Source organism: Anomalospiza imberbis, chromosome Z (assembly GCF_031753505.1).
Source record: "Anomalospiza imberbis isolate Cuckoo-Finch-1a 21T00152 chromosome Z, ASM3175350v1, whole genome shotgun sequence".
In the NCBI taxonomy this organism is placed as follows: Eukaryota; Metazoa; Chordata; class Aves; order Passeriformes; family Viduidae; genus Anomalospiza; species Anomalospiza imberbis.
Window position 1 is genome coordinate 53,948,378 of NC_089721.1, and position 25,768 is coordinate 53,974,145.

A 25,768-nucleotide genomic window follows, 5' to 3' on the forward strand; every position below is an offset into this window, starting at 1 on the left:
GGCGGCGGCGGGGACATGAGCGCGGGGGGCGGCCGGGCCCCGGGGCCGCTCCTGCTGCTGCTGCTGCTGCTGCTGCTGCTGCTGGCGCTGCCGCGGTGCGCGGCGCGGGGTGAGTGCGGCCGGGCGGGGGGACTGCGAGCTGGAGCGGGGCGCCAGCCCTGCCGCCACGTCAGGTGCACGGCTTGACTGGTGCCCGTGGCGGCAGAGGCAGCCCGTGGTGATGGCGGAGCACGGTGGTGTTGTGGGCAGCCCATACTGGTGTGCATGTCCAGGTATCCCATGGTGATGGTGGCGGAGCAGCACGTGGTGAGAGTGCTGGAGGCAGCTCACGGTGGTAGCGGAGCATCCCGTAGCGGTGGTGATGGCACCCGGGGCATTGGTGGCGGAGGTGGCCCTGGTGTGTGCTGTCCTTTGCGCTGCCTGGGCTGTCACCTGCTGACGGCGGAGGTAGCAGCGACCTCGTGTCCTGCTGGGCTGAGGGAGCTTTGCCACGGCGGGAGCCACGCCTGATGAAGCACATGGGTAGGACAAAACAGTGCGGGGACTGTAGTGCTGGCATGATAAACTGTGTGTTGTGTAGGACAAATAAGTAATAAAATTTCAACTGCAGTAGTAAGGGCAGGCGGGGGGTGGAAACACGTTTTTATATCTCCTGAAGCAGTAATCTGAGGAGGATACTTCCATGTCTCATCAGAAGATTGAGGTATCATGAGAAAGTTCTCTCCGTGGCTGTTTGTAAATTTAATTTTCTGTTCTATGTTGGCTGCCATTGCATGCTGACAGTTTTTGTTTTCTGCTCTTATCAGAAACACACACACACACACACACACACACACACACAAGTATATAAAAGCATGGATAATTAGGAGTAGGAATCTAGGATGCTTCCCACAGCCTTAAAGCACTCATAGAAACCCTAAAAAAACTGAAACCCTGTGCACGTGGAAAGGCACTTTTATATATTTAGACATTGTAGAGTAGTCAAAATTTTTCAGAGATACTAAATATAAAGTCATGTTAGTATTCTTATCAATTTCAGTTATCTTAGAAAAGTAATAAAATTCCATACTTCTTTGTCAGGCACCATCAGACATCAGCTTGTGCACTATTAGTTCTTTATTTTAAAATGTAAAAAGGCATCAGCATACACATGCTTTGTCTACATTAAATCCATCCTTTCTGACATTTGTCATTTGAAAAGTGAGGGTATGTTTGATAACAAAAAGAGCTTATAAGAAATGGAAGAAAATGAAGATAATGCCCTGAAACAAACAAAAAAAATATTCTCATTTCATGTATTTTTTACAGCCCTGTCAAATTATAGTAAATTAGGTTTTGTGCTTCTCAATCACTTTTAATATAAATTCATTTCTAAAATTACTTTACTGTAAGTAATTTTACTCATGGCATTGTTAGCAACATTTTTATTAATAACATTTTACCATAATGACACATGGTACAGATTGCTAACTATCCTGCATGTCTATGTGTAAATAATAGAAAAAAGCACAACAAAACAGAGGAAACAGAAATAAAGACAAAAGAGAAACAAATGCATATAGAGAAAAGATTAATAATATTAGATGGAGCTACTTACTGTATACCTTCTAAACCTTTCTGAAACCTGAAAAACTTTTCTTTTGTCAGAGAAGAGAAGGATGGACAGAAATGCTCAGTGTAGTTATTTGTTTAGTAACAAATAATTTTCTGTTTATTTTTAATCTTTAGTATTTTAATACAATAGCTGTGGTTTTCCTACAAGTTTCAAAATGAGGTAATCTATTCTATGTGTTTTAATCTGGATTTTATCTCCACCTTCAGTTCTGTGCTGGTTATCCTACCATGCCACTTGTAAGGTATTTTTAAAAAGGTAATTGTGTTTTTTTGTCCTTAAAGTAATTGTGAAGAGATCCATTCAGGATGTCTGTGCAACTTGCCACATTCATGCAACATGCCAGCAAAGTGGAGGAAAAAGTGTTTGTATCTGCAATTATGGATTTGTAGGCAATGGAAGAACCCATTGTCAAGGTAAGCTGCCTGCTTGTAAAATGGAAGGAAACTCTGTGAATTCCTAAAATGCTCCTTCTCAAGTAATTTTAATGAATTCTTTGAAGTGTGCTAAAAGCTCTATCATTTCCTGGAAGAATCTCCCATAGAATATATTTGGATTATTTTTCCTCACCAAAAGACTTGTACATATTCAGAAGTGCTGTTTAACATTTTGTTACTGTGGCTGATAATGTCCTTCTAAGACTATCTCATATCAATATGTGAATCAAAGGACCATGTCAAACGCTCTGTCTCATGTCTGTAATAGCTTACCACTGCTTAATGGGGGTAGTCCTTCACCAGTGATCTCCTCCTCCCTGTCTCTTACCCTTCTTTCACAAAGCACTGGCAGCTGCTGGATCCTGCACAGAGTTCAGATATCTCGTTGTAGGAAAACCATAGAACTACAGAATGCTTCAAGTTGGAAGGGATCTTTAAAATTACACAGTTCCAACCCCTTTGCTCCGGCCAGGGACAGCTTCTACAAGACCACGTTGCTCAGAACTCCATCCAAGCTGGTCTTGAACACTTTCAGTGATGGGGCATTGGGGCATCCACAGCTTCTCTGGGCAACCTGTTCCAGTGCCTCACTACCCTTACAATGACGAGTTTCTTCATAGTGCCAAATCAAAATCCATCCTCTTTCAGTCTAAAGCAATTTCTCCTTGTCCTAGAACTACAGGATGTTGTCCAAAATGCCTTTCCAGCTTTCTTGAAAGTACTCTTTAGGTACTGGAAGGCCATAAGAGCTCCTCAGACATTCTCTGTTCTAGACTGAACAACCCCAAATCCCTTCAGCCTTTCCTTGCAGGAGAGGTGCTCCAGCCCACAATTATCTTCATGGCCTCCACTGGACTCACCCCAGCTGGTCAATGTCCTTATGTTGGGCACCTCAGAGCTGGGTGCAGGGTTCCAGCTGGGATCTCATCAGGGCAGAGCAGAGGGGCAGAATCCCCTCCCTCCCCAGCTGCCCACGCTGCTTTGGCTGCAGTCCAGGACAGGTTTGGCTTTCTGGGCTGGGAGTGCTCATGGCTGGGTGATGTCCAGCCTCTCATCCACCAAGAGCTCCAAATCCTCCTCAGCAGGGCTGCTCTTGATCCATTCTCTACCCAGACCGTAGCTGGGCTTGGGATTGCCCCCACCCCAGTGTTCCATGAGGTGCTATAATCAGTGTATGGCATAAGGAAGAATAGAAGGAGAGAGCAGGGCCCTCTGGTTTCAGCAGCTCTAAGACTCTTAGATAACTTAAGCTGTGTCACAAAACTGTATTCACATTTTCATGCAGGGACAAAAATTTCTGTTTTTCTCCAGCTTATCAGCAGTGTTTACATCCCAAATAATGTATAAAGGAAATCAGTAAGGAGAAGTCTGGTTATTTGACCATGAGTGAGGAGGGGAGGACACCCCACTTTTCTTAATCTCTCTCTGATGTTTTTTTAAATATACTGACAGATAAAGATGAATGCCAGATTGGAGCCAGCAAGATCTGTGGAAATCATACACTGTGTCATAATACACATGGAAGTTTTTACTGTGTTTGCCTTGATGGATACCGAGCCTCCAACAACAACAAGACATTTATTCCCAATGATGGCACGAACTGTACAGGTAGACATCACAAAGAATTCTAAGCATGACAAATCCAGAACTGCACCATTTTTTTCCCATCACTGTAGAACTTATTTTCTGACACTATATCAGAGAACTTCTGTTGTTGATGTGCTTGTTTGACATCCAGGTTCCTAACACCTATGAATTAGTTCCATTTTGAGCTCTGCTGTGTTACAAATCATTGCTTCACAAACTCATTCAAACAATGATCTTTTCAGAAGAAGCAGCAGCAGGTAGATTAACAAAATAGGATGATACTTAAAATTACCCAGATTGTAATTTTTGTGTTTAGTGTAGAATATTAGCCAGTTTCTTGTCAGTGATGAACTGTTGTAGCCATTTAAGAGATGTCCAGGTACAGGATTTTTCTGGAATCGTTTGAACAGGATATAACATTGGAAACTATTTGTCAAGTAAACCAACAGTAATTCTAAAGATAGGTAGTGGCAAAATTGCAACAGTCCTGTTTCCAGATGCTTGAAGATGAGACAATCATAAGGTCTTTATTTTCCTAGAAGAGCTGTGAGAAGCTATGTAGAGCTCTTCAAAGAAGAGTTAAGCTTGGGCCATTTATTAATTAATTAAAACAAAAACCCCTGTTATGAAGTGCATCTGTTTTTCTCTGAATTTTTAGATATTGATGAATGTGAGGAGTCTGGGCTATGTGGTCGCAATGCAAGATGTGTAAATACTGAAGGAAGCTACATGTGTTACTGCAATGATGGTTATAAATTAGAAACTGGAGAGCATTCTTTTCGTCAAGATGGAAACATAGTTTCATGCAAAGGTGAGAGTCTCTGCTGTTTTTGCTAGCAGATAAAATCACGTGTTGCACCATAGTGCAGTGCTTCTTCTGGCCTGTGCTTCTCCAGGGCAGAAACTCTTTCTCTGGACTTTGCTTGCTGTATGTTTTTTGTTTTTCTCTTCTTGTATTCAGTTTGTTCCAGTGATGTCAGGATCCCAGAGTCAACACCAGATATTCCTACAGGTTCTCAGCAGTGCTTCAGATGTGCAGGGTCAGAGCAGCTTGATAATATTATGAAAGTAAAGTAGTTAGTTTCTGAGTAGAAAGGAAGTGTGCTGTAATCCAGTTGTTTATATAATCACACCACATAAAGGGGAAGAGAAGAGAGACTAAATAGCTGATAAGAGAGGTTAGATGAACAAAAAAAGCCAGGGGACAGGAATAATAAAATAACAATTTAGCTATTCATTACATACTGTACTTCCTGCATAAATAAACAGTTCAGTTTATATTATCATAACAGAAAAAACAAAACCAAGTTTCCGATTTGAAAATCTATCTTTAGTGTCAGTTTTCACAGTAGCAAACTGCTAGTAGTGTAAGCTGTGGGAATCAGAGTATATAATGAACACAGGCATCCCAGGTGGAAGGAGCTGCCTAGATTATATTCAGCTTTTATTTCTGAATTACTGCCAGAACCATCAGTACAGTTCACAGCCTGTAATTGCTCAGTTTTTCTGACTGGAGTGCTCTGCTTTGTTTGCCAGAATTGCTGTGATAACCCTGCTTCTTATCTCACTGACTCTCCTCTCCATATTCTGTGGCCCAGTAGAATGTCTGTACTGATTGTGTTTCTTGCAGAGTTGCACAAGGGAGCCCTGTCCAAGCAGATGTGCTGGAGGAGTGGAGCTTTTGTATGCAGGCTGTTTCAATGAGATGAAGGCTTTGAGGGGCAGAACATTTCATTCTAATTTTTCTGTTGCAAAGTGCTTCACTTTTCCCATGCTCAGGGAAATAAAGCTGTGCCTTGGGGCCTCAATTTTTCCTGTGATGTTGAAGAGTCATTCAGCCATTGCTGTAATGAGACTGGCCCATGCAATGCACCATCACATTGCAGTGTCTCATCTCTGGTGTTGTGAATGGCTCCAGCTGTATGTTAGTAAAGGTGTAGCTCAGTAGCTGCTTCCCTGTGTTCCTCCAACTGTGGCCAGGACAATTCTTCAAATCTATTATTCTACCTCTTTGGTAAGCCCTCAGATTCATCAGATCAGGAGCATTTTGTGGTGTGACCATCCAATTCAGCTGATTTTAAAGCGATCAAGTGTTGTGATTTATGTACTGTGAGATCTTTCAACCCAGTCTCTTTGCAGAAATCGGATGTGGTTCCCCTCCTGAAATGAAGCATGGCTACATTGTGGGGAACTCCAGCTTGCTACCAGGAAGTGCAGTATATTATGAGTGTCAAGAAGGGTTTTACAGCAATGAAGGAAAGTTCTCATACTGCACTGCAAATGAAACTTGGGAACCTGCCACTTTAAGCTGTAAAGGTGAAGAGAGTCTTATATCTTTCTTAAATTCTTCATTAAGGGGTTTAATGCATGGGAAGTGTGAAAGATAATAGACCGTTTCCACAATCTGGAAGTGTTTTTTCAAGATCTGGTTATTTGCAGGAAAAGAAGAAAATTGAAGGACATGTTATTTTACCTTTTTCTTTAGTGTAGTGACATTTTTTATGCTGGTTCCTGCATTTTTACAGACACTGAAGTGTGTCCTTCTGCCTGTGAGCTGAGGCCTAGAAAACAGCTAGATTTCTTTAACATTTCATGGGAAAGGCTACTCAGTTAGAATCACTGACCTCTCATGAAAACATTAATTTTCCTGACACCTTGTGAAGTTTCGTGTGAAGGTTTGCTGTAGATGCAAAAGAGGGCATCATAGCACTCCTCATCTCTGGTTAGTCTTCATAATTTTAAGAACATTTGTGCATGAATGTCCTGGTTCAGGGCAAATTTGGGAGAGAATCCTCGAAGGGGTTCCACTAGAAGGCAGATTCAATTGGCCCCTCCCCCAGCTGGTTTGGGAAAAATACCTCATAGGAGAAAAGTGGAAAAAACTGTTTATTAAACAAGAAAACCTGAACAATATTAAACATTAAAAACTTCTTGCCACTCCAAAAGAGAGACAAACTCAGGAAAAATCCCCCCCAGGCTGCAGCTCGGCTCACTCAGTCTCTTCTCAGTCCCTCCGGCACTGGAAATGCCATGGCCCAGGACCGGACGCTGGGCCACAGGTGCGAGCTGCTGGTGCTCTTCTGGGGTTCAGTCCAGAGCGGGTTTGAGCAGGTCCAAAGAAAAGGAAAAGCCACAGTCCAGGGAACTTCTTTGCCTCAGCTAGCTAAAACTAACTAACAAACAGAGGAGAGCTCTGTCTCGCTGTCTGTCCGTCCGCAGACAGCACAGTCCAGGAGAAGGAACGTGGAGGATTGAAGTGAGTGCAGTTTTTGAAAACAAACTCCACGCTTCTTCTCTCCCCCTTCACTCCTGGAACAAGTCTTAAAGGTGCAAAACTTATTATTCAGCATAAACAGGACAGACGAGTGGGGATAAAAGCATCATACAGACAATCTAGGACAATGAACAAACACTTCCACATCTCTGAAGAGTTAAGTTTCCTATGACTGTCTTTAAAACATGTACTTGCTTTGGTGTTCTAATAATCCATTCTCTGGCAATATTACTGCTTATGAGTGCAGGACTCCTTTTGTATTCTTGTGAGTAGTTAGAAAGCCATTGTACTGGTTACAGGGTACTTGAAGTGCTAGCTCACAGAAGATACACTGTGTATAGCAATTCTGTAGGGGAGAATTGTCATCCTGGAAATTGTCACTTAGTGAGGAGAGTTCATTCTTTCTCTGAAACTTTTTTTTTTCCCCAGTTCTTTCCCTTTCTCTCTCTTTTTCTTTTCTCCGAGAATGGATAGAAATGTAACATTTGTGGGAAGTGAATAAATTAAAATAAGGGTGCTAAAACAATGTGGCTGGGAAAAGCAAAATATTAACGATCACTAGAAATTCATAAGAAAGAAAAGATAAAACAATTTTAAAACAATGCAAGTAACGCTTTACCCCACCCAAAAAATAAATACAGGACAATGAATTTGAAAATGTAAAGGGAGTGCCCAAAGTCTCAAGTGGTCCCTAAAGAAAGTTTGAGGAATGCAATTCTTGCAAGTTGTTGATATATTTTTGTTAATGTTTTTCAGAAGTTGCTTTTTCATGTGATTTTTAAAATTTTTACAATCAAACAGTAGGTCAGGTGAAACTTAACAGCATGGTTAATTCTCTGTTATGGTTAATTGAAATAAAATACATGATACACAAAGAAACAGCCAAAAGTCTGAAATGTCAAACTTATTTCCTCCTTGTATTGCAAGCCCTTTTCCTGTTTTCAATTAGGACTTCTCTTTCTAAAACCAGCAAGTCTAATTTTTTTTTAATACTAGTGAATGTACCTTTAATAAATTCTTTGTATGTGTGAGTATGCTAACTGACTTCTTTGTTTGAGCATTAGGTAGACTCTTGCCTTAACAGGAAGCTTTAATATTGTATATTGTAACCTATTCTGTGATTTTGCATTTTTACAGCTTTTGTACACTTTCTAAAGTTTTGCTTTCCAAAGGCAGTTTCGCTTATTGGCCTTCCTTTGAGTGTTGCTCATTGTGAATGGTATAGAACCACCTTATCCAGTGTAATCAGGTTTGTAAAAGCAGGAGAGTCTAAAGATTCAGAAGAAAATCAGGACCTTTCTGTATACTATCAGCTAGACTGAGGAGGAAGTCAAAGATTTAGCATGCTATTCTGAGAGAAAGAGAGAAAAGTGTCCTTTTATTTGGAAGCAGTTGTTTGGAGTAGCTACACTGCTGTCAGTCATAGTGGGAATATTGCAGAGGACCTGAGGAAGTGTTGTATACTATAGGAGAAGAGGGTTAGCTGGTAAAGATGAAGAAGTACTTTTGTTAGTGCAGCTATCACTGCTCCTGCTGAATGACTAATAGATCCATCTTCCTTCATCTCCTCAGGTGTGGACTGTGGCGTTCCACCTTCTGTTTTGAACGCACATCCAATATCTGTGAGTGGGACCACATACAGAAGTGAAGTTACTTACGATTGTGTTCATGGTTACGTGATGACAGGTGGCAGTGGCACTGCAGTCTGCAATGCCAAAGGACAGTGGGATGGCCCTGATCTGGTGTGCAAAGGTAGATAAAGCCTGCCTTCTGATTTGTTTTGCATAGATACTGTTTAAGTCACTGTAATAAATATCAGTCATCCTCTAGGTGTTCAGTTTATACAGCCTTCTGGCATAGAGAGTTGTCACAAAACAAAAACCATATATTGAACAGGGTGTTTTTTTTTAATCTGTGTTGCTAATGAAGTTGCAATAAATTGTTAAAAGTTAAAATTCCAAGAACATAATCTCAGTGTGTGTCAGGCATTGGGATTACCATGCGATGCAAATACAGCCTAAATTGCTGACATTTTTCCAGTTCAATATCCACTCTACTTTTCTGATAGCAATTGAAGCCACTATCAGGAATCAAACTGCTATTAGTTATTAACATACTTTCAAAATTCCTGTATTTGGACAGTTTCCAGTTGGAAATTATAATTGCTCATAGATGCTGTTGCTATTTGAGATGAGTCAAGTTTCTTATAATGCTATGATTTGGAAGAATGTAGCCTAAAGAGTTCCTCAATAAGATGGAACACAGCTGTACATTTAAAAAAACCAAACCCTCTTATCTTTTTTTTTTTTTTTTTTAATCTGGGCTCATATTCTTAATTAGGAGACCTTAGAATTATTACACTCTTTAGTAAGTTTTCACAGCTTCACTTTTCCACTTGTTGGGTAAGCAATACCTTTTCAGCTTGATCCAGGATCAAGCTTTCAGTTTATTGCAATCAAAAGTAGTAATTTTTTTGAATGCTCCATATGTATGTTCTAACCACTCTCTACTTTTAGAATGACCTTTAATATTCTTGTTCTGTGTCATGAGTCTAAGGAGAAGGTTTGCACTGTCACACAAGAATGTGCTTCTGCATTTCAGTCCGCTTACAGAATGGCCATGGGCAGGTAGCTGGAACAGGAGGAGTTTTTGTGTCTTGTCACATACTGTCCTTCTATGAGTTAAGCACGTGCTTACATGTGCATTAGTTATTCAAGGCTTGTTTTGATGATTTATGGTGGATACATTCATACTTATTGGTGTATGAAAAGGAAGGTAGTCATGATGGTAGAATACATCCATTGAAATACATATGTTTAAATTTTTCTTTAAAGGTTGTACAGATCATGATTCTATAAGCTTTGGTTTTTACTTCTTTGCATTCCTTTTTATAAAATAGAATTTCAGAATCACTTAAAATTATTGAATGGTTTTAAAAGAACTTGTTTGCTCCATATAAGCTTTAATGAGGGTATCATTTTAATTCTTACGGTGTTTGCTTCTTATAACTGAAGTGGTGTAGAATCTTTTATTGAAGTATAACATTCATTGTGAATTGAAAAGCAGATTTTACCCTAAATAATACTGTACCATCTATTTGATCTTCACTTTTTATTCTTTTTGTTCCCTGTTTTTATTATTCAGCTCCCAAAACCTGAGCAAATGAATTAAATTATTAGTTCATTATCCTAGCTTTCTAATTATCTGTAAAGTGGTTTGCATAATCTATCAAATTTTCCCTCAGAATTGCTCATTCATCTTGTCTGTAGCAGCATCTTTTTTCAAAACTTGAATTAAATCCACTGACAAAGGAACATAATCTTCTTGATGCTGCTCTGTCATGACACTTCTTGGACCATGTTTCTTTTTTAATATCTGCTGTTACTAATGGTATGTAAAATAAAGGAATAAATAGCATGTGGAGGATAAGAGAGTGTTGTGCAAACATAGACTTATTCATAAAAAGAAGATCCTTAAGCTTAAAGTTTCTTGCTCTCCATTTCTACTCAAGGCACTTTCTTTTGCTTTATGGGTCATCTTGTAGGATGAATGCCCCACCCTGCTAGAAAGTCTTCAGCCACAAAATCCTGGGTTCTAATGAACTGGCCTGACTTTTAGAAATCTCTAAGAAGTGGAAAAAAGCAAAATGTGACTTTCTAGGACAGTTCATCCCTCCATCTTTAACACTTTGATATGTCTTGCCTGTTTTCATTTCAAGGTTTTGTTTTCCTGTTTTTCTCTGTTCTAGAGATAGACTGTGGCAAACCTTTGCTGATTCCACACACGACAATGACCTGGGACAACTCTACCACTCTGTGGAGCAGAGTGTACTATCACTGTAAAGAAGGATATTATTTCAATGGAGACAGGAATTTTTCAGAATGCACAATAGATCAGTCATGGGAGAATATTACATACGTATGCAAAGGTAAGTATTGCCATACAAAGTTGCTGCTTAAATTGCAATTTAATTAGTTTGTCATTCCTATTCTGAAGTTAGGAGCAGAAAGAAGAATGAAGGCCAGAAATCCTCTTCTAATTTATGATCTAGGGAATGTGGTGGTACTTTTGGATGGAAGGGTCACAGAAGAGAGTGTTAACAATACAGCAGCTTCTACTGGATGCCGCAGTTCTTTCTATAGCTGTCTTGCTTTTTATCTCAAACAGAAAGAGACTAATGCAACTGGAGTTTTATTGCTTCACTGAGGGCCTTCAGCTTTAGAAGGCCATGGAGTGTCACCAGAGGGGAAGAAGGCATTTAACAATATTTTATTGTGATTCTAATACTGTAAAATGCACTCCAGTGAAAATAGTGGAAATTTAATTTGAAGCCCTGTATCTCTCTCTCATGTTGTTTGTTTTGTTTTTTGTTCTTTTCTCATAATGACCAAAGCAAAATTTGTTCATGGTTGCCTTTCCAGCCTACATCTAGTTGTCTGAATTTCATTCCAGAATTATTTTCTTATTAAAGAATGAGTCCCAAGAAGGAAGATGTATATTAAAGTTGTTGTCATACTGTGTGCTTGGAAGCAGGATGTACTGACATTTTATTAACAGCAGCAACAAGCATATGTTTTGGACTATTACTGTTGTGCTCATTGATGTTCTTCTGTGTCCTAAAAAGGAGTTGTCTACTACTTTCTGTATCTAGTTCTTAAGTGGAATGCTGTCTTTTGCAGAAGATAGTGTTCATTTAGCTTTGAAACATCTTCATGGTTTTCAAAATGACTAGAAGTATATCCTTGACTGCTGCCACTTCACTTCATACAGAGTTGCTGCATGAGGCCTCTCTTCCCTCACTTGACCTCTTGAGCATCTGTGGTAAATTTAAAACATGTGACATCAAGTAAAATGAATATGCAGAAAAGCAGTCCTCTAAGCTGTTAAAGTGTCCAAGTGAAAATGGAACCACTGTTGTTGGAAGTCATGGTTCATATTTCATTCAGGAAACTCATATGACTGTATTCTGTGAATTGACTTTGAAGCCAGCATTGTGTAAAGTGACTAAGTTAGTCAGGTCTGTCAGTCTTTGAAGTGCCAAGAGTTGTTTTGAGCGCTCTGAAGCTTTGAAGGGCCCGAACCTGTAGACTGCACTCATAGGATTACCATGGATTTCAGCAAGAGCTTTGCCTGATTCCAGCCCTAGTTGCTGGACAAGAGCATCAAAAAAGTCAGTTATTGTCAAGTAGAACAGTAAGGAAGGGTTACAAAAATAGCCTAACTAGTCCAGACTTCTTTAAAAAAATAATCATCAAGGAAGTTGTTACAAAATCTTGCATCTTCTTGACTTCTACATTTTTCATATTCACTGTAGTTAACAAATTGCTTTAAAATTAAATGAAATTTCTGTTTGTGCAGGGATGCCTTTGAAATTTACATGCTCTTAATGGTATGTAACAGTAACACCCATTAAAATGAGAGAAAATTATTTACCATTACAAAATAATTCATGATAGGCATTGGAAAACCAATTGCCTTTTCATCCTGCCTGAAAAATTCCATTAGAAATAAGGCAGTTAAGAGAACATCTGCAGGAAATTCTCTTTGACAATTAATTTCTTCATTTCTTAAAAAGTGATTGCTATGGATGCATTTTATTTACATTGTTTGGTGCATTGTCTGTTTGGATATGTGGTAAAAATATATCTCTGTGTGTGTATACAAGTACTTTTCTAAGTAGCTAGTTTAAATACTGAAAATGTCTTTACAAAGTTAATTTTACTTGTGATGCTGATTGGATTACACCGTCAGTAAGGTAAGACAGGAGTAAGCAGGATTACAGTTTTTAACAACCTCTGATTTATTTATACGCATAATATGAGGTGATTGACGTGCAGAGAGCAGACCAGAACAGACCAAAATACCTGTTGTCTAGTGTGCTTAGCATGTAAGCCTGGAAATCTTGTGGAGCTGCTCCTCACAAGTGCTTGGTTTCCCAAAATCTCGGAACAGGTAGTGTTAGAAGGACTTCTGAATATCATCCAGTCCAATCTCCCTGCCAAGGCAGGGTCACCTAGAGCAGGTGACACAGGAACGTGTCCAAGTGGGTTTGGAATGTCTTCATGCTTCCCTGAGCAGCCTGTTCCAGTGTTCTGCCATTCTCAGTATAAATAAGTTCTTCCTTATGTTCAGGTGGAACTTCTTGTGTTTTAGTTTATGGCCATCTCTCCACTTTCTGTCTCTGGGCACCACTGAAAAGAGCCTGGCACCATCCTCTTTGCACATGTCTTTGATATATTTTCATTTATTTAATTGCAAAAATGTGTTTTGATTGGTAGCAGATGGCATTTGCAACATTGTTCACCACTTACAGAATTGAACAGGCAAAAATATACAAATAAATCTAATACCTGGGTTTTTTCTTTCCACTAAATTGCTTGTATGAGTGGGGATAGGTAGCAAGAGCTCTGTAAATGAACTTGCATGTGTGGATTCTCTTTTAGCTACTTGCTGAAGATAAATGTAAGAGTGGAGCTGATCCTGTCTGCTTTCTGGTAAAAAAGTTGCTATCCTTGAATTTCTTGACATAATTTCTCCCCCTCCAACACTCACTATTGCTGTTGAAACAATTTGCTTTTTTTGCATTCTACCATTTGTGTTGTGTTGACCAGCACCTGTCTTTCCTGGCTGCCAACAGCCAGGTGCTATTTGCATCTCTCTCTGTCCTTTCCCAAATCTACCTTTCTCTCTGTGACTCCTCCAGGATTTCTTTTCACCTTTCATCTCTGGTTCTCCAGGTATTTATTTGCATGTTGTTTCTAGGACACTTTCTTTTGGGATGAGAAAAAATTGTGAAAGTAACCTGAAGATTAGTGGGGTAGCAGTGAACTTCACTCGCCTTGGTTTATCACAAGTTAAAATTTATAGTGCTGAGATATAGACAAATGCAGGGTCTTCGCTTCTCCCATCTTATTTTGGAGTTTAAGCTGTTGATCAAAATCAGATACATGTAAGACCTTGATGCTACTGTGTGCTACTGTGTGTTTCACAAACCAAGTTCCCTAGCTCTGTAAGTCACTGGCACTGTTAGATTTCACAATAGAATGAATGTTTCAAGGAACCTGTCTCCCTCTAGTTGCAGAATGTTTTTTTCAGAGAAATCTTTGTGCTGTTACTGGATACTCCGTTTATGCTACTGGGATTAATGTTAAACCAAGCCCTTTCTATATATTTGGCTGTCCAAACAAAGATTGTGTGATCAGTAAGAGTAAAGGAGAAAAAGCAGTCTCCTCAGAAAGCTGAAGGTAATTGCTCTGTACAGATTTTCATGCTCTTTCACTCACATCCATTTAAAGTAGAAACTTTTGAGAAGTTGCCAGCTATTCTGTGAATTTATGGTCATTGCCCGGTGGCCTTGTCCTCAAAGTTCAGAAAGTATAATAAAAAAATTGATGTATTTACAGAAAAAAAATGCTACTAGTTCTGCATTCTTCCTTCCAAGGAGGTCTCTGTAAAGATTTATTTTCTTGTCTAAATACCAGTGCAATCCCTTTTGTTGTTTGCTGCTTTGTTTTCTTTCTTTTTTTTTTTCTTTTTAGCTGTATAGCTGTATTATATAAACTGGTAAGTCAAGTTGCAGATTTTCTTGCTAAGAAGTCTTGCAGATTACTCTCTCTCTTGTCCCTCCTGCCTCCTTGTTATGCATTTTAATTCAGATCTCATTGATATGGAAACATTTTCCCTCTGTCTGTGTATCCTTCTTGCTATCCACTCTTTTAATAAAACTGTGTTTGATTTAAAGAATACCAGAACTGAACATAATCTTTTGGTTTGTGGTGGTACAGAAAGCTGCAGAGTTTCGGGCAGTACTGCAAAACATATAACAATAACAATAAGCAGCCCTTAAATACAGTTAATCACTCAGCTATTTGTAAGAAATTTGTTTTAAAGGACACACAGATTAATCTTTTTCTTCTGTCCTGGAAACATGGAAGCTTTCAACAGCATTTCCATATACAATGGATGTGGAATGGAGGAGTTAAGATTAATTGGGAGATGAACTGGTCTAGTGAGTGAGGCATGTATTTGTTGAATATATCGAGAGGGAGATAATATTAGAAAACAGTTTTATGGCAGTTCTAATAATCAAAACAAAAAAGAAAAAGTGCTGCAAAATACATTAACTGTTACATTGTAGTTCTAAATAGCTGCATAATTATGAAATGCTAGAAATGCTAGAAACTCTTAATATACTGATGCATTTTAGTGCCAGCTTGATGCCCACATGCTACAAGGGGGCCCCTGTGAGATGGTAATGAAGTTTATAATACAGAGGAAGAGTGACCTGACCTGTGCTTGCTTTAACATCAGAACAATACACTATTTTGTGAATATTCCCTGAAGTATCTACCAATGCTATCCTATAAAAACTTTTCAATTTTTCAGCAGCTAGTAAGTGTTTTTCATCTTAGATTCTTTATCAGGATGGGTCTGTATGACTTTGGTCATATAGTAAATTTAATAAGAAAATATGGTAGTAGGACAAAGGAATGACAATTTGAAGGCTGGTGAAGGAAAGGAGTAGGTATTTTCACTGTTGATCTGAGTTGTGACTAGAAGGAGTTTTGTTCTTAGCTATATGAGAATATTATCTCATCATGTGAGAGCAACTGCACTGTGTCTAATGACAGCAGTAAGAGAACTGCTGAAAAAATGCGTGGGTGAGCTCACCTTCTTAGCTGTGCTGTGTCTCTGAGAAAACCTGCTCTTCTAAGTGTGTAAATTAGCAGATGTGTGTTGAGGGATGTATCTCTGGTTGCTAGAGCTGTACTTCCTACATACGTGGTTCTGTGGGCTCCATTGTTTTAATCTAGTGTTTGTTTTGAAAAATGTTCTGCTGTGTTATTTAATTTATTTTACAACAAGAAAAAAAAGCCAACACCTTTTAAAAAGCAACTCGAGTCAACAATGAACCAAAACTTTGATTCAGCTACAAATAAACTCTTTTCCAGTCTAATACAGAAGCTCTTAAAAATTCCTTGGATCAGCTTGGCTGTATGTTTAAAGAGTTCACAGTCTTTAGCTCAGGACAGGCTTCTTCAGTTAGCCTGTTATTTAAAGTTTAGGAGCCAACACAGTTAAGAGAAAGCCTTCTACCTAACATGTGCTTATCTTTTTTGGTTTTTTCCTGTTTGGACAAAAAAGCAAAGCAAAGAAAGCCCCAAGACCAAACCACAGAAAAAGTAAGAACTAAGCAATTGCTCCAAACATAAAATATGCATGAAAAGTAATTATTTTCTTTCTGTGTTCATTCTTTTGGTCACAGAGGAGGAATTATTTAGTAATTTATCCATATTCAATGAAACGTGTGTGAGGTGGCAAAGGAAAACTGGAAGACTGGGAGTGCGGGAAACATACACAGTAAGTAATAATGGAAGTATTTGAGATTGGGAATAACATTGTCCTAGTTATATCTGCTGATTCAGCAGTAGATATTTGTATTGTGGGTTTTGTTGGTATGGCAATTTGTCTTGATCTTCCCAGTGGAACACCTATATACCTAGAGGTGACTGGCTGTGCTAGGAAAGAAGAAAATTCCTGTCCTAAAGGTAGGTGAAAAACTCAGGGTTCAGAGTCTCATTCCAGCAAATCACCTAAATGCCTGCTTGAATCTGTAAGAGATTATGCCGTAAGTTTATGTTTTAGTGAAATTCTGTTGAACAGCTCAAGCTTACATTGCCACAGAAAACACTGCAGAACTTGGGTTCTGTGCCTGTCTTTGACAAGCATCTCAGCTGAACTGTGTCTCACTTGTAGATACTGGATATAACCTGGTGAGGTTCCGGATGACTGGAAGCTGGCCAGTGTGACACCCATTCACAAAAAGGGTGCTAAGGAGGATCCTGGTAATTATAGACCAGTCAGCCTGACCTTAGTACCTTGCAAAATAATGGAACAGTTTATATTAAGTGCCATCACACAGAATTTACAGGATGGCCAGGGTATCAGCCCCAGTCAGCATGGGTTTAGGAGGGGTAGGTCATGTTTAACCAACCTGGTCACCTTTTATGACCAGGTAACCCGCCTAGTGGATGCAGGGAAGGCTGTAGATGTTGTTTATTTGGATTTCAGCAAGGCCTTTGACTCTGTCTCCCACAGCACACTCCTAGATAAGCTGGAAGCCTGTGGCTTGGACAGGAGCACTCTGTGCTGGGTTAAGAACTGGCTGCATGGCCGGGCCCAGAGAGTGGTGGTGAACACTGCTGCATCCAGCTGGCGGCCAGTCACCAGTGGTGTCCCTCAGGGGTCTGTGCTAGGGCCAGTTCTGTTTAATGTTTTTATTGATGATATGGATGAGGGTTTAGAGTCTTTCATTAGTAAATTTGCAGATGACACTAAGCTGGGAGCGTGTGTCGATCTGTTAGAGGGACGGAGGGCTTTGCGGAGGGACTTGGAACGCTTGGATGGATGGGCAGAATCTAATGGGATAAAGTTCAATAAGTCCAAGTGCCGAGTCCTGCACTTTGGCCACAATAACCCCCTGCAACGTTATAGGCTGGGGATGGTGTGGCTGGACAGTGCTCAGGTGGAAAGGGACCTGGGGGTGCTGGTTGACAGTCGGCTGAACATGAGCCAGCAGTGTGCCCGGGTGGCCAAGAAGGCCAACGGCATCCTGGCCAGTATCAGGAATAGTGTGGCCAGCAGGAGCAGGGAGGTCATTCTTCCCCTGTACTCGGTACTGGTGAGGCCACACCTTGAGTGCTGTGTCCAGTTCTGGGCCCTCAGTTTAGGAGGGACGTTGAGATGCTTGAGTGTGTCCAAAGGAGAGCAACGAGGCTGGTGAAGGGCTTGGAACACAAGCCGTGTGAGGAACGACTGAGGGAGCTGGGATTGTTTAGCCTGGAGAAAAGGAGACTCAGAGGTGACCTTATCGCTCTCTTCAACTTCCTGAAGGGTGGCTGTGGTGAGCTGGGGGTCGGTCTCTTTTTTCCAGGCAACAACAGATAGAACAAGAGGACACAGTCGCAAGCTGCGCCAAGGGAGATACAGGCTAGACTTAAGGAAGAAGTTTTTCACAGAAAGAGTGGTCAAATACTGGAATCATCTGCCCAGGGAGGTGGTGGAGTCACCATCCCTGGATGTGTTTAAATAAAGACTGGATGTGGCGCTTGGTGCCATGATCTAGTTGAGGTGTTAGAACATGGGTTGGACTCGATGATCTCAAAGGTCTCTTCCAACCCAGAAAAAAAAAATTCTGTGAATTTTAGAAATGCAAAGTATATCAAAATAGTGTGCCTTGCTCAAAAGTTTCAACTAATGTATATCTGAACATTTTAGAACCATTTTTCTTGGAAATTGAAAGCAACCTTTGTAAAAGACTTTTTTTTTTTTTTTTTTTTACATGAGCATAAGAATAAAACTTAAGGCAATTCTCAGAAACAAAAGTTCAGTCAGTGTTATTGAAGGCCGAAACAACATGATAAGAATTCCAATGTTTTCACAATAACATCCCAAGAAAGGGGTTTTTGTGTGTGTGAAAATAAAAGGAATTATTTAGGGTGTCCAGGGTAAGTACATTTCAAGGTTGGGTAATAATTTTGGAAAACAACCCATCTTTCTCCTCCTATGTTATAAACAAAGTATTTTTAGTATTTTTAGTTTGCATACTTTTATTGAGCACTGCTGAGATGGAAAACACAGCTTTCCAGTTCCCCTAACAGGTCAAAACTGTTTTTTATGTAGCCAATGGTAACTGGCAAGCTGTGAATCCGTGGTACAATGTGCTCTGTTCATGTGCTTCTCCTGAATTCTGCCATCTGAAATACACTTCAGAATAGCCAGAGAGGGTGAGCTTTGTCTGTCCCTTCATGTCATACAAGCAACAGGTTGCTTTTTCACTACACTTGGACAATCTTAGACAAGCTCGTCTACTGTCGTTTGGTGTTCAGTCTTACTCCTGCTTCTGTGGGGCAAGGGGGAAATGATAGCAAAAGGGAAAGAAAGTAACAAGTAGATGTACTTTCTATCTGTGTGCTGTAAACAAGAAACAATATTTACTTACACATTACTATTTGAGTTGGAGATCTTTGTAGGGTCCACAGTAGATTAGGTTCCTAATAAATTTGATTAGATTCTGTAATAGATCCCTCCTATCTGTTGTAGAAATATATTAAATAATATGAATAGTTTTAACAGCCAGAAAAATTAAAGATCTAGTTTATTAAGACATCCTGTAGCTAGTCAAAAACCTGTATATTTTCCTTGAACTGATACTCTGAACCAGATGTAATCCTGTGTTACATTTAAGAACTGATAGGATTAAATAAGCTAGTATTCTGAATTTTGGAGAGCCACAACAAATTGCACTATTATCTTTGTTTCAATAGTTTCATATACTGGGCCAAAGATTGGATGAGAATATATTCTCAGAAGATGTGATATTTAACATCACTACAAGTGAAGATAATCCAAAGGTGTGTTTAGATCTGGACTCTGGAAGCAACTACATGGTGAATATAACTACCATTTCTTCTGCAAACATCACTGCCTCAGTTACAGTAGCAATTCAAACAAAGGGTAGGTTGTGTTTTGTATTTTATGTGCTTATAAAAGAACTTACTGTGCTGCAGAGTTCACTGATTTGAGTCTAACAGACAGGAAAAGGGGCTGTTTCCTAGACTCCATAATTATTTATGCTGGCTATGCACATGTAGCCACTGTCAGCATCCTCTTTTTCTGCAAGATGTTTTTCTTTCTGCTCACTTGGTCATTGACTCTTATGAGCAAGAAGAGCAGTAGCAGAAAGTGCTCTTCAGATTTGCAAAATTTACTTTTTCAGGACTTGCCTTCTGGCTGAGGCAGTATTGGTACAGAATTTTGGTTGATGTACAGTGCCTAGTGGTTTCTGGTTTTTGCCTTGAAACACGATTCTTTGCTTGTAGGAGAATTCCCTGTTGCTTGGCTGTGTGATACTAATCTAAGTGGTATAAGCCTTACAGACAATGCTCCTGTGTTTACCAGTGATTAACAGGGTTCTGGCAGTTATCAGTAACTGTACAGAAGCCATGTTCTAGCAGTGGATTTCTGTAGTATTTCAGTCGTGGAGACTTTTGGCTTGTCTTCTGACATACTAATTCTGGTGAGACAGACCTTGAGAAGTAGTTGCTTTTGGAATCCACAAAAATGTTTTTACTCACATGATTTTTCCTAAAGGGCATCAACTATGACAAATTGTTCTGTGATAATTTTATTTACATCAGGAGGCCTGAACCCTTGATGTTTCTGTCATGATAACCTTCTAGGCCTGGACAAGTAAATAATGTGTTAGATTTCCTGAATAGCATGCTTGGGTTTTTCCAAAAGCTGATTGCTCTGGAAAATGATCATGCTTTACTTATCTTGTTAATTCAAAAAGAATTTATAGCCTACCTCTCTGTCTCAGAAGAGAATGAAATTTAAAACTTAAAAAAAAAATTATTCTCAGCTACTTATGTTCAATTAAGTTGAAGGAGGTAGAGTTTTTTAAGTAAGTTGATCTCTTTTTAAATTGTCTCTACAGTAAAGGAAGCTTTCAATAATGTGTTAATTTTTAATGATACCTGCTTGAAATGGAGGAGAAATGTCAGGGGAACTGATGTGGAAGACAGATACTCAGTAAGTGACAATCTATATTTTGAATCTATAAAGCAATTTTCATCAATCAAAAACCTTATTTTTCAAATGCTCAGTGCTAGCAGTGTTCCTTTATATAACAATGCCTCATAAAACCCCAAAGAATAATCTTGCATAGCAGCCAAAGAAAGACGATGCTGTCTTGTAGTCCTATTTCTTGCTTATTTTTCCCATACTTGACCCTCCTTATCTGTACTTTCAAGTTTGCCATGTTCAGGCAAACAACTCGCACAACTCTATTCCAGTTCCACTGAGTCATTTCTCTTTGCCTTGTGGTATGCCTTCAGTCTGCCCTTATCCCAGTGGTGAATTTCTGCATTAACTACTTCTGCCAGTATTCTTGACCACCTGCTGTTGTCTCAAGTTTCCCTGTGCCAGGAGACAGTAAGAGATTATCTGAGGGCACAGGATCTATTTAAAGGAAAAATAATGCAAAATTAATATCCAGCAAATATTTTTGTTTCACATTAACAGAGAAATCATTTGATCAGGAGAGGCCTTAGGTTACTGATTTCATGATCATTTCAGTCATCAACAATAAAAGAGGAAATCCTACTGAAACAAAAAAAAAGAACACATGAACCCGTAAATTTCCCCAGAAATACATGTGACTGTATACGGATTCCAGAGTGTAGTTGGCATGGGTCAAAATAACTTGATTTTGTCTCAATCCTCAGGGTGAAACTGGAGAGGTGTTTATGTGAGCTTAATTTTATAATTCACCAGGAGGGTATACTTCAATGAAAGTGAACTGTTACTGGAAGCCTGTATGTTAGCAGGAAATATGGTCTAGGGGAAATTAATAAAAAAGAGGATGGACTAGGAGGAGAAGTGAAAGAACCAGGAAGATACCAGATCTGATCAAGACAAACCAACTTTTGGAATTATTGGAATTTGAGTAACCATCAATGCCTACAGTTTTGACCCACTGTAAACAGTGGTCTCTTCTGCTGTTTCTTCTAATTAAGAGCATGAGATGGCTGAATGCCAGTAATGTATTATAACATTTCAGTTTTCATGCTGTGATTATTTGGTTACAGTTTCATGTGCAAGGCCAGCGTTGGTATCAGAAGAACTTCTTTCATGAAATGACCTTCGAACTTTCCACACACAAGCAAGCTCCTGAAGTTTGTTTAGATTTGCAACCAGGCACCAATTACTCCATTAATATTTCCATGGTAGCTTTGAATTTTTCACTGCTTGTTTCCATGACAACACAAATTGCAGGTAGGTCTTGCCATTTATTTTATATATTTACAAAAGCACCTAGTGGATGTAAGAGACTCAAGTGAATCTGCATTGTTGATCTCAGTGTTGTGGGATGGGTTGTCAAAGTGTTCTTTCCATGCTCAAAAGTGTCCACTGTTTGTTTTCATGGGTTTTGTAGAGTTCAGAGCCAGAAGGGGGAGAAACATTGAGATGCAGAGTGTTAATGTGTCATTTTGGGACATCAGGGAAAAGATAGTTTGGTGGGTTGGACACAAGACTAGTATCTAGGACAGCTGAGTTAAATTCTCCACCCTATTAGAGGCTAAGTCACTTTTTAAGAAAAAGTTCTCTCCACAGTGGAGTTAATAGCTCAACTGCACTTTGTATGGATATTTGTAACAACAGAAACAGATACCACTAAAGTCTGCAAGAATTCAGTGTAGAGTACAGGAATCTGCAAGTACCTCACACAGATACTTTTGCGTCTAATTGGCAGAGTACAAAACTTAAAAGACATTTGAGCAAATAAGCTTCTGAGGGAAGAGCCTCAGGTTCACAATTTAGCCAGATGTATGTCACTAAAATGCCATGATGAGAAACATCTTAGGGGTCTTGATTTGTTTAGAACAGTTTTCACCATCCCTGTGCTGTCAGTATCTCTGTATTAGGTGAAGTGCAGTGCAGTGTTTGATGATGGTGTCTCTCTTCCTGTCAGGGACACAAATTTCAATAGGTATGGAACATGAAAGCTCTCTGAGTGTCTCTAACTCTGTTCAGCCACTAGATGGAAACAATTCTCTTCTGACTGCTTAGGAAGAGCTGCAGATTTGTGTTTTGAAATTGATAGTATTGCTGTATTTTCAATAGTAGATCTGACAGTTTTAAGCTTCATGAAAGGTAAAACATCTCTTGTTTCTTAAAGCTGCTGTTTAAGATATACAGTGACCTGTGTGTTTCTTTTTTTAAAAAATGAAATTAAATTACAATAATGATTTGGTAATTCCTTTTCACTATTTCCTAACTTTCACTCAAAAGTAGTTCATGCGTACATGTGTCTTTCTTAAAAAAGCTAGTAAGATATCTCAGAATTTTGTTGATAGTGGTAATTTTTGAATACATACTTAAAGAAAAGGAAAAGCTCTTTACTCTGTCATCCTATGGTATTTCCTCAATTCTGCAGGATTGCATCAGGTCACTTACTCAGCAGAGCTCTAGAGAACACTTTGCATTAGGTGCTGTGTGAAACAGTATTTGTGTCTTGGCAGCTGGCATATTTTCCTCTCTGCTGAGTTAGTGCTTAACAAATACATATGCATAGCCCCAGGAAAAGTCTTTGCATAGAAGTTAGGTTATTTCCGTTTTGAAAGGAGATTTTACTACACCAGCCCATTTATACCTGGTAGTTATCGTATTCAATAAGCAATAAAAGATGGGTGTTGCTCTGTCATATTAGGAATTTTTATCAAAAATTGGGTGTGAAAACATTTCTTATTTTCTAACCTCCACTGAAAAACCATACAAGTATGTATTTTTTAAGTTTTTGCAGAAATTCCAGAAAATTAAAAAGGCAATAATAATTTTGCTGCAAAACTTGCCAAATAATGGAATTTAAATAAGATTAATTGTTATCTAAGATTAAAAGGATCCAGCTGAAATAATGCTTGCGGCAGTGCTGCGTTTACTTCTGTGTCTTATGTCTTGGAATTGCATTACCTATGCAGGCAGCTTAATTTATATAAAAACTGTAATTTAAACTATTATTTAAACTATTATTTTCATCTTCATTTGTTCAGTTATTTTGTAATCATGTATGCATTTTCCATGGTGAATGAAATGATCTCAATTTATCTGCCAAATTAATTCTGAAAAGTGGCTTTATTAGCTCTGGTGCTTTTCCAACTAAATGGTATTGTAAAAATGCAAGATATGCCTTAAGCACAGAAGCTGTAGGGAAACTGAGACTTACAAAAGTGTATTACTGATTATGTTCTCATGGGTTGTTTGAGGTTTCATATGCCATCCTTGAAGAGGTACGTGATCATTTGGTCTGTAGCCACAGCTGGGGGCAAATTCAGATGCTGTGTCTCCTTGACTTTTACAAACCTTCTACATTTTGAGAGTTTGGAAAATCTTAACCGTGGAGTTTTGAATAGTGTGAAGAGACATATCCTAGACAATTGGATGTTCACTGCCTTACGGACCTAATTTCCTGACAAGGATAGTGACTTTGTAAATTTTTAGACTGTTGCAAAATACAGTAAGTATGTAAATGCTAGCAATAAGTTTGGGTATTTAAAAAAAAAAACAAACAAGATTTGTCAATGCCTGTTATGAAAGTTACTTCTATATCCTGAATATCTATATCTATGCTCATATTCATCCTGAATGAGGATATGTTATATCCATATTATTTCTAAAGAAAAAAAAAGCCAAGAACTTGGATCTAAAAGCCAGTTTTTCTCCCTGGCAAGTAGCATCCTCAAAAAAAAATAGTTAGTTTTTTCTGTCATCTTGTGGATGCTAAATGCAGTCTAGCAGATGCTTCATGGATCATTGTAAGACGCATCTTGCACAGTCTTTTATGTTGTCTTAACTTATTTAAAGAAACTCTCACCACTTATCTACTGGAAATAGGAAATTGAGTCAATTATCAAAAATTATCAGGCAGTGATTATATTGTAGCTGTAAAAGGGTGGTAGCAAGATTGTCTTTTAAGCAAGGACTCTTGTGCCCCTTTCCAGAGAAGGAAAGGAGTGGGCATACTTGTGATTATACTATTTACACATGACTCTGTTCATTTTCCTTTTGGAATATCCTTTATTAAATCATGCTCAGGGGAGGCATTGTTCTTAATTTCACTACCTGTTTTTACATATGAAATGAAGATGACTGAACCATTTTGTAACCATTTTTTCAAGTGTTTGAAAAACAGAATAATAAATAAAGAGCTAGGTCTACTTTACTTTCATTGCTAGTGTTCTGAGTAAGAGTAATTTTTTCAGTTCAGCCACATTAAAATTCTATTGATATTTGAATCTGGTTTTGATCTTTGCTTTGGGTAGATTCTTTATGAAAACTCTGGTGTTTTGGGGGTTCATGAATGCCTATATGTTTACAGAGTCTGGTTAGCTTTTTTTTTGGTTTAGAGCAGACCACTATGACTTAAGACATAGTAAGACTAAGTGTTTCTGGACACTAGAAATAGATCTTTTGTGCCTGAGTTACTGATTACATTTCCTTCTTGTAAAATAATTCATATTAGGTTAAATTACTATTTTTTCATTGCTTTTACTCTTCTTGATTTTCTGCTTAGAATTCAGCTGTATTTTGAGTTTGCTCAAGGCATGCTATTCACACATGCTGCAATTCCTTACTTATTGGATGTGTACTTTCCAGGGGGTTTGAGTAGGCTTGACCTTAAATCTGTGTGCATCAGGTAATTTTAGTACTTCCTATGTTTCTCAGCTGCTATTTTTTTTTTGGTTTAGCTCAGGATTTGCCTGCAGGCCACGTACTTGTGTGTGTCTGATCTCTGTCTTCATATGAACATGTGAGTGAGAAAGTAGAGTCACAAGCAGAGAGTCTAGAAAGTTACTTGGATAAGGAGAATGTATTCCATCAGATATTAAGTATAATCTTCTAGAGCCCTGCTCCTTTGTCTTGGTGTGTGGAAAATGTACAACATTACAGATCAGATTGTGATGTCTAACTTGTTCATCTGCCTGTGGATGTACCCATGCACATAAAAGATAGACTATTGTTCTGATCTGATGTAGGATGGAAAACATTTATACTCATTCTTTCATAAAGGGAGTTCTTTAAGGTCTGGAAAAGGAGGGAAAGCCCCAAATCTACTTTCCCGTGAGGAAGTGAAAGACTGGAGGTGTGGTGATCTCATAGCTCTTATTCTGGGAGCACCAGAGCACCAGAATCACGTACCTCCAGAGAAACTGTCTGGTAAAGTGTGCAGCATTGGAGCAAGAGAATTGCCAGGAAGGGAGTTTCTGGTTTATGTAATGAGGGAAGAGAAGTGATGAA

General features: G+C 38.9%; 1 protein-coding gene across 1 annotated transcript in view; it reads left to right on the forward strand.

Annotated features, from left to right (window-relative positions):
* The window catches only part of SUSD1 (sushi domain containing 1), a 43,648-nt gene continuing 17,880 nt past the window's right edge, over nucleotides 1–25,768 (forward strand). The window contains exons 1-11 of the mRNA XM_068177252.1: nucleotides 1–109; nucleotides 1,897–2,028; nucleotides 3,502–3,657; nucleotides 4,295–4,447; nucleotides 5,776–5,952; nucleotides 8,483–8,662; nucleotides 10,659–10,838; nucleotides 16,176–16,270; nucleotides 19,237–19,426; nucleotides 20,409–20,503; nucleotides 21,562–21,748. Of these exons, the coding sequence (XP_068033353.1) occupies nucleotides 16–109; nucleotides 1,897–2,028; nucleotides 3,502–3,657; nucleotides 4,295–4,447; nucleotides 5,776–5,952; nucleotides 8,483–8,662; nucleotides 10,659–10,838; nucleotides 16,176–16,270; nucleotides 19,237–19,426; nucleotides 20,409–20,503; nucleotides 21,562–21,748 (1,639 nt within the window). The 5' untranslated portion in view covers nucleotides 1–15. The remainder of the gene's footprint in view (nucleotides 110–1,896; nucleotides 2,029–3,501; nucleotides 3,658–4,294; nucleotides 4,448–5,775; nucleotides 5,953–8,482; nucleotides 8,663–10,658; nucleotides 10,839–16,175; nucleotides 16,271–19,236; nucleotides 19,427–20,408; nucleotides 20,504–21,561; nucleotides 21,749–25,768) is intronic.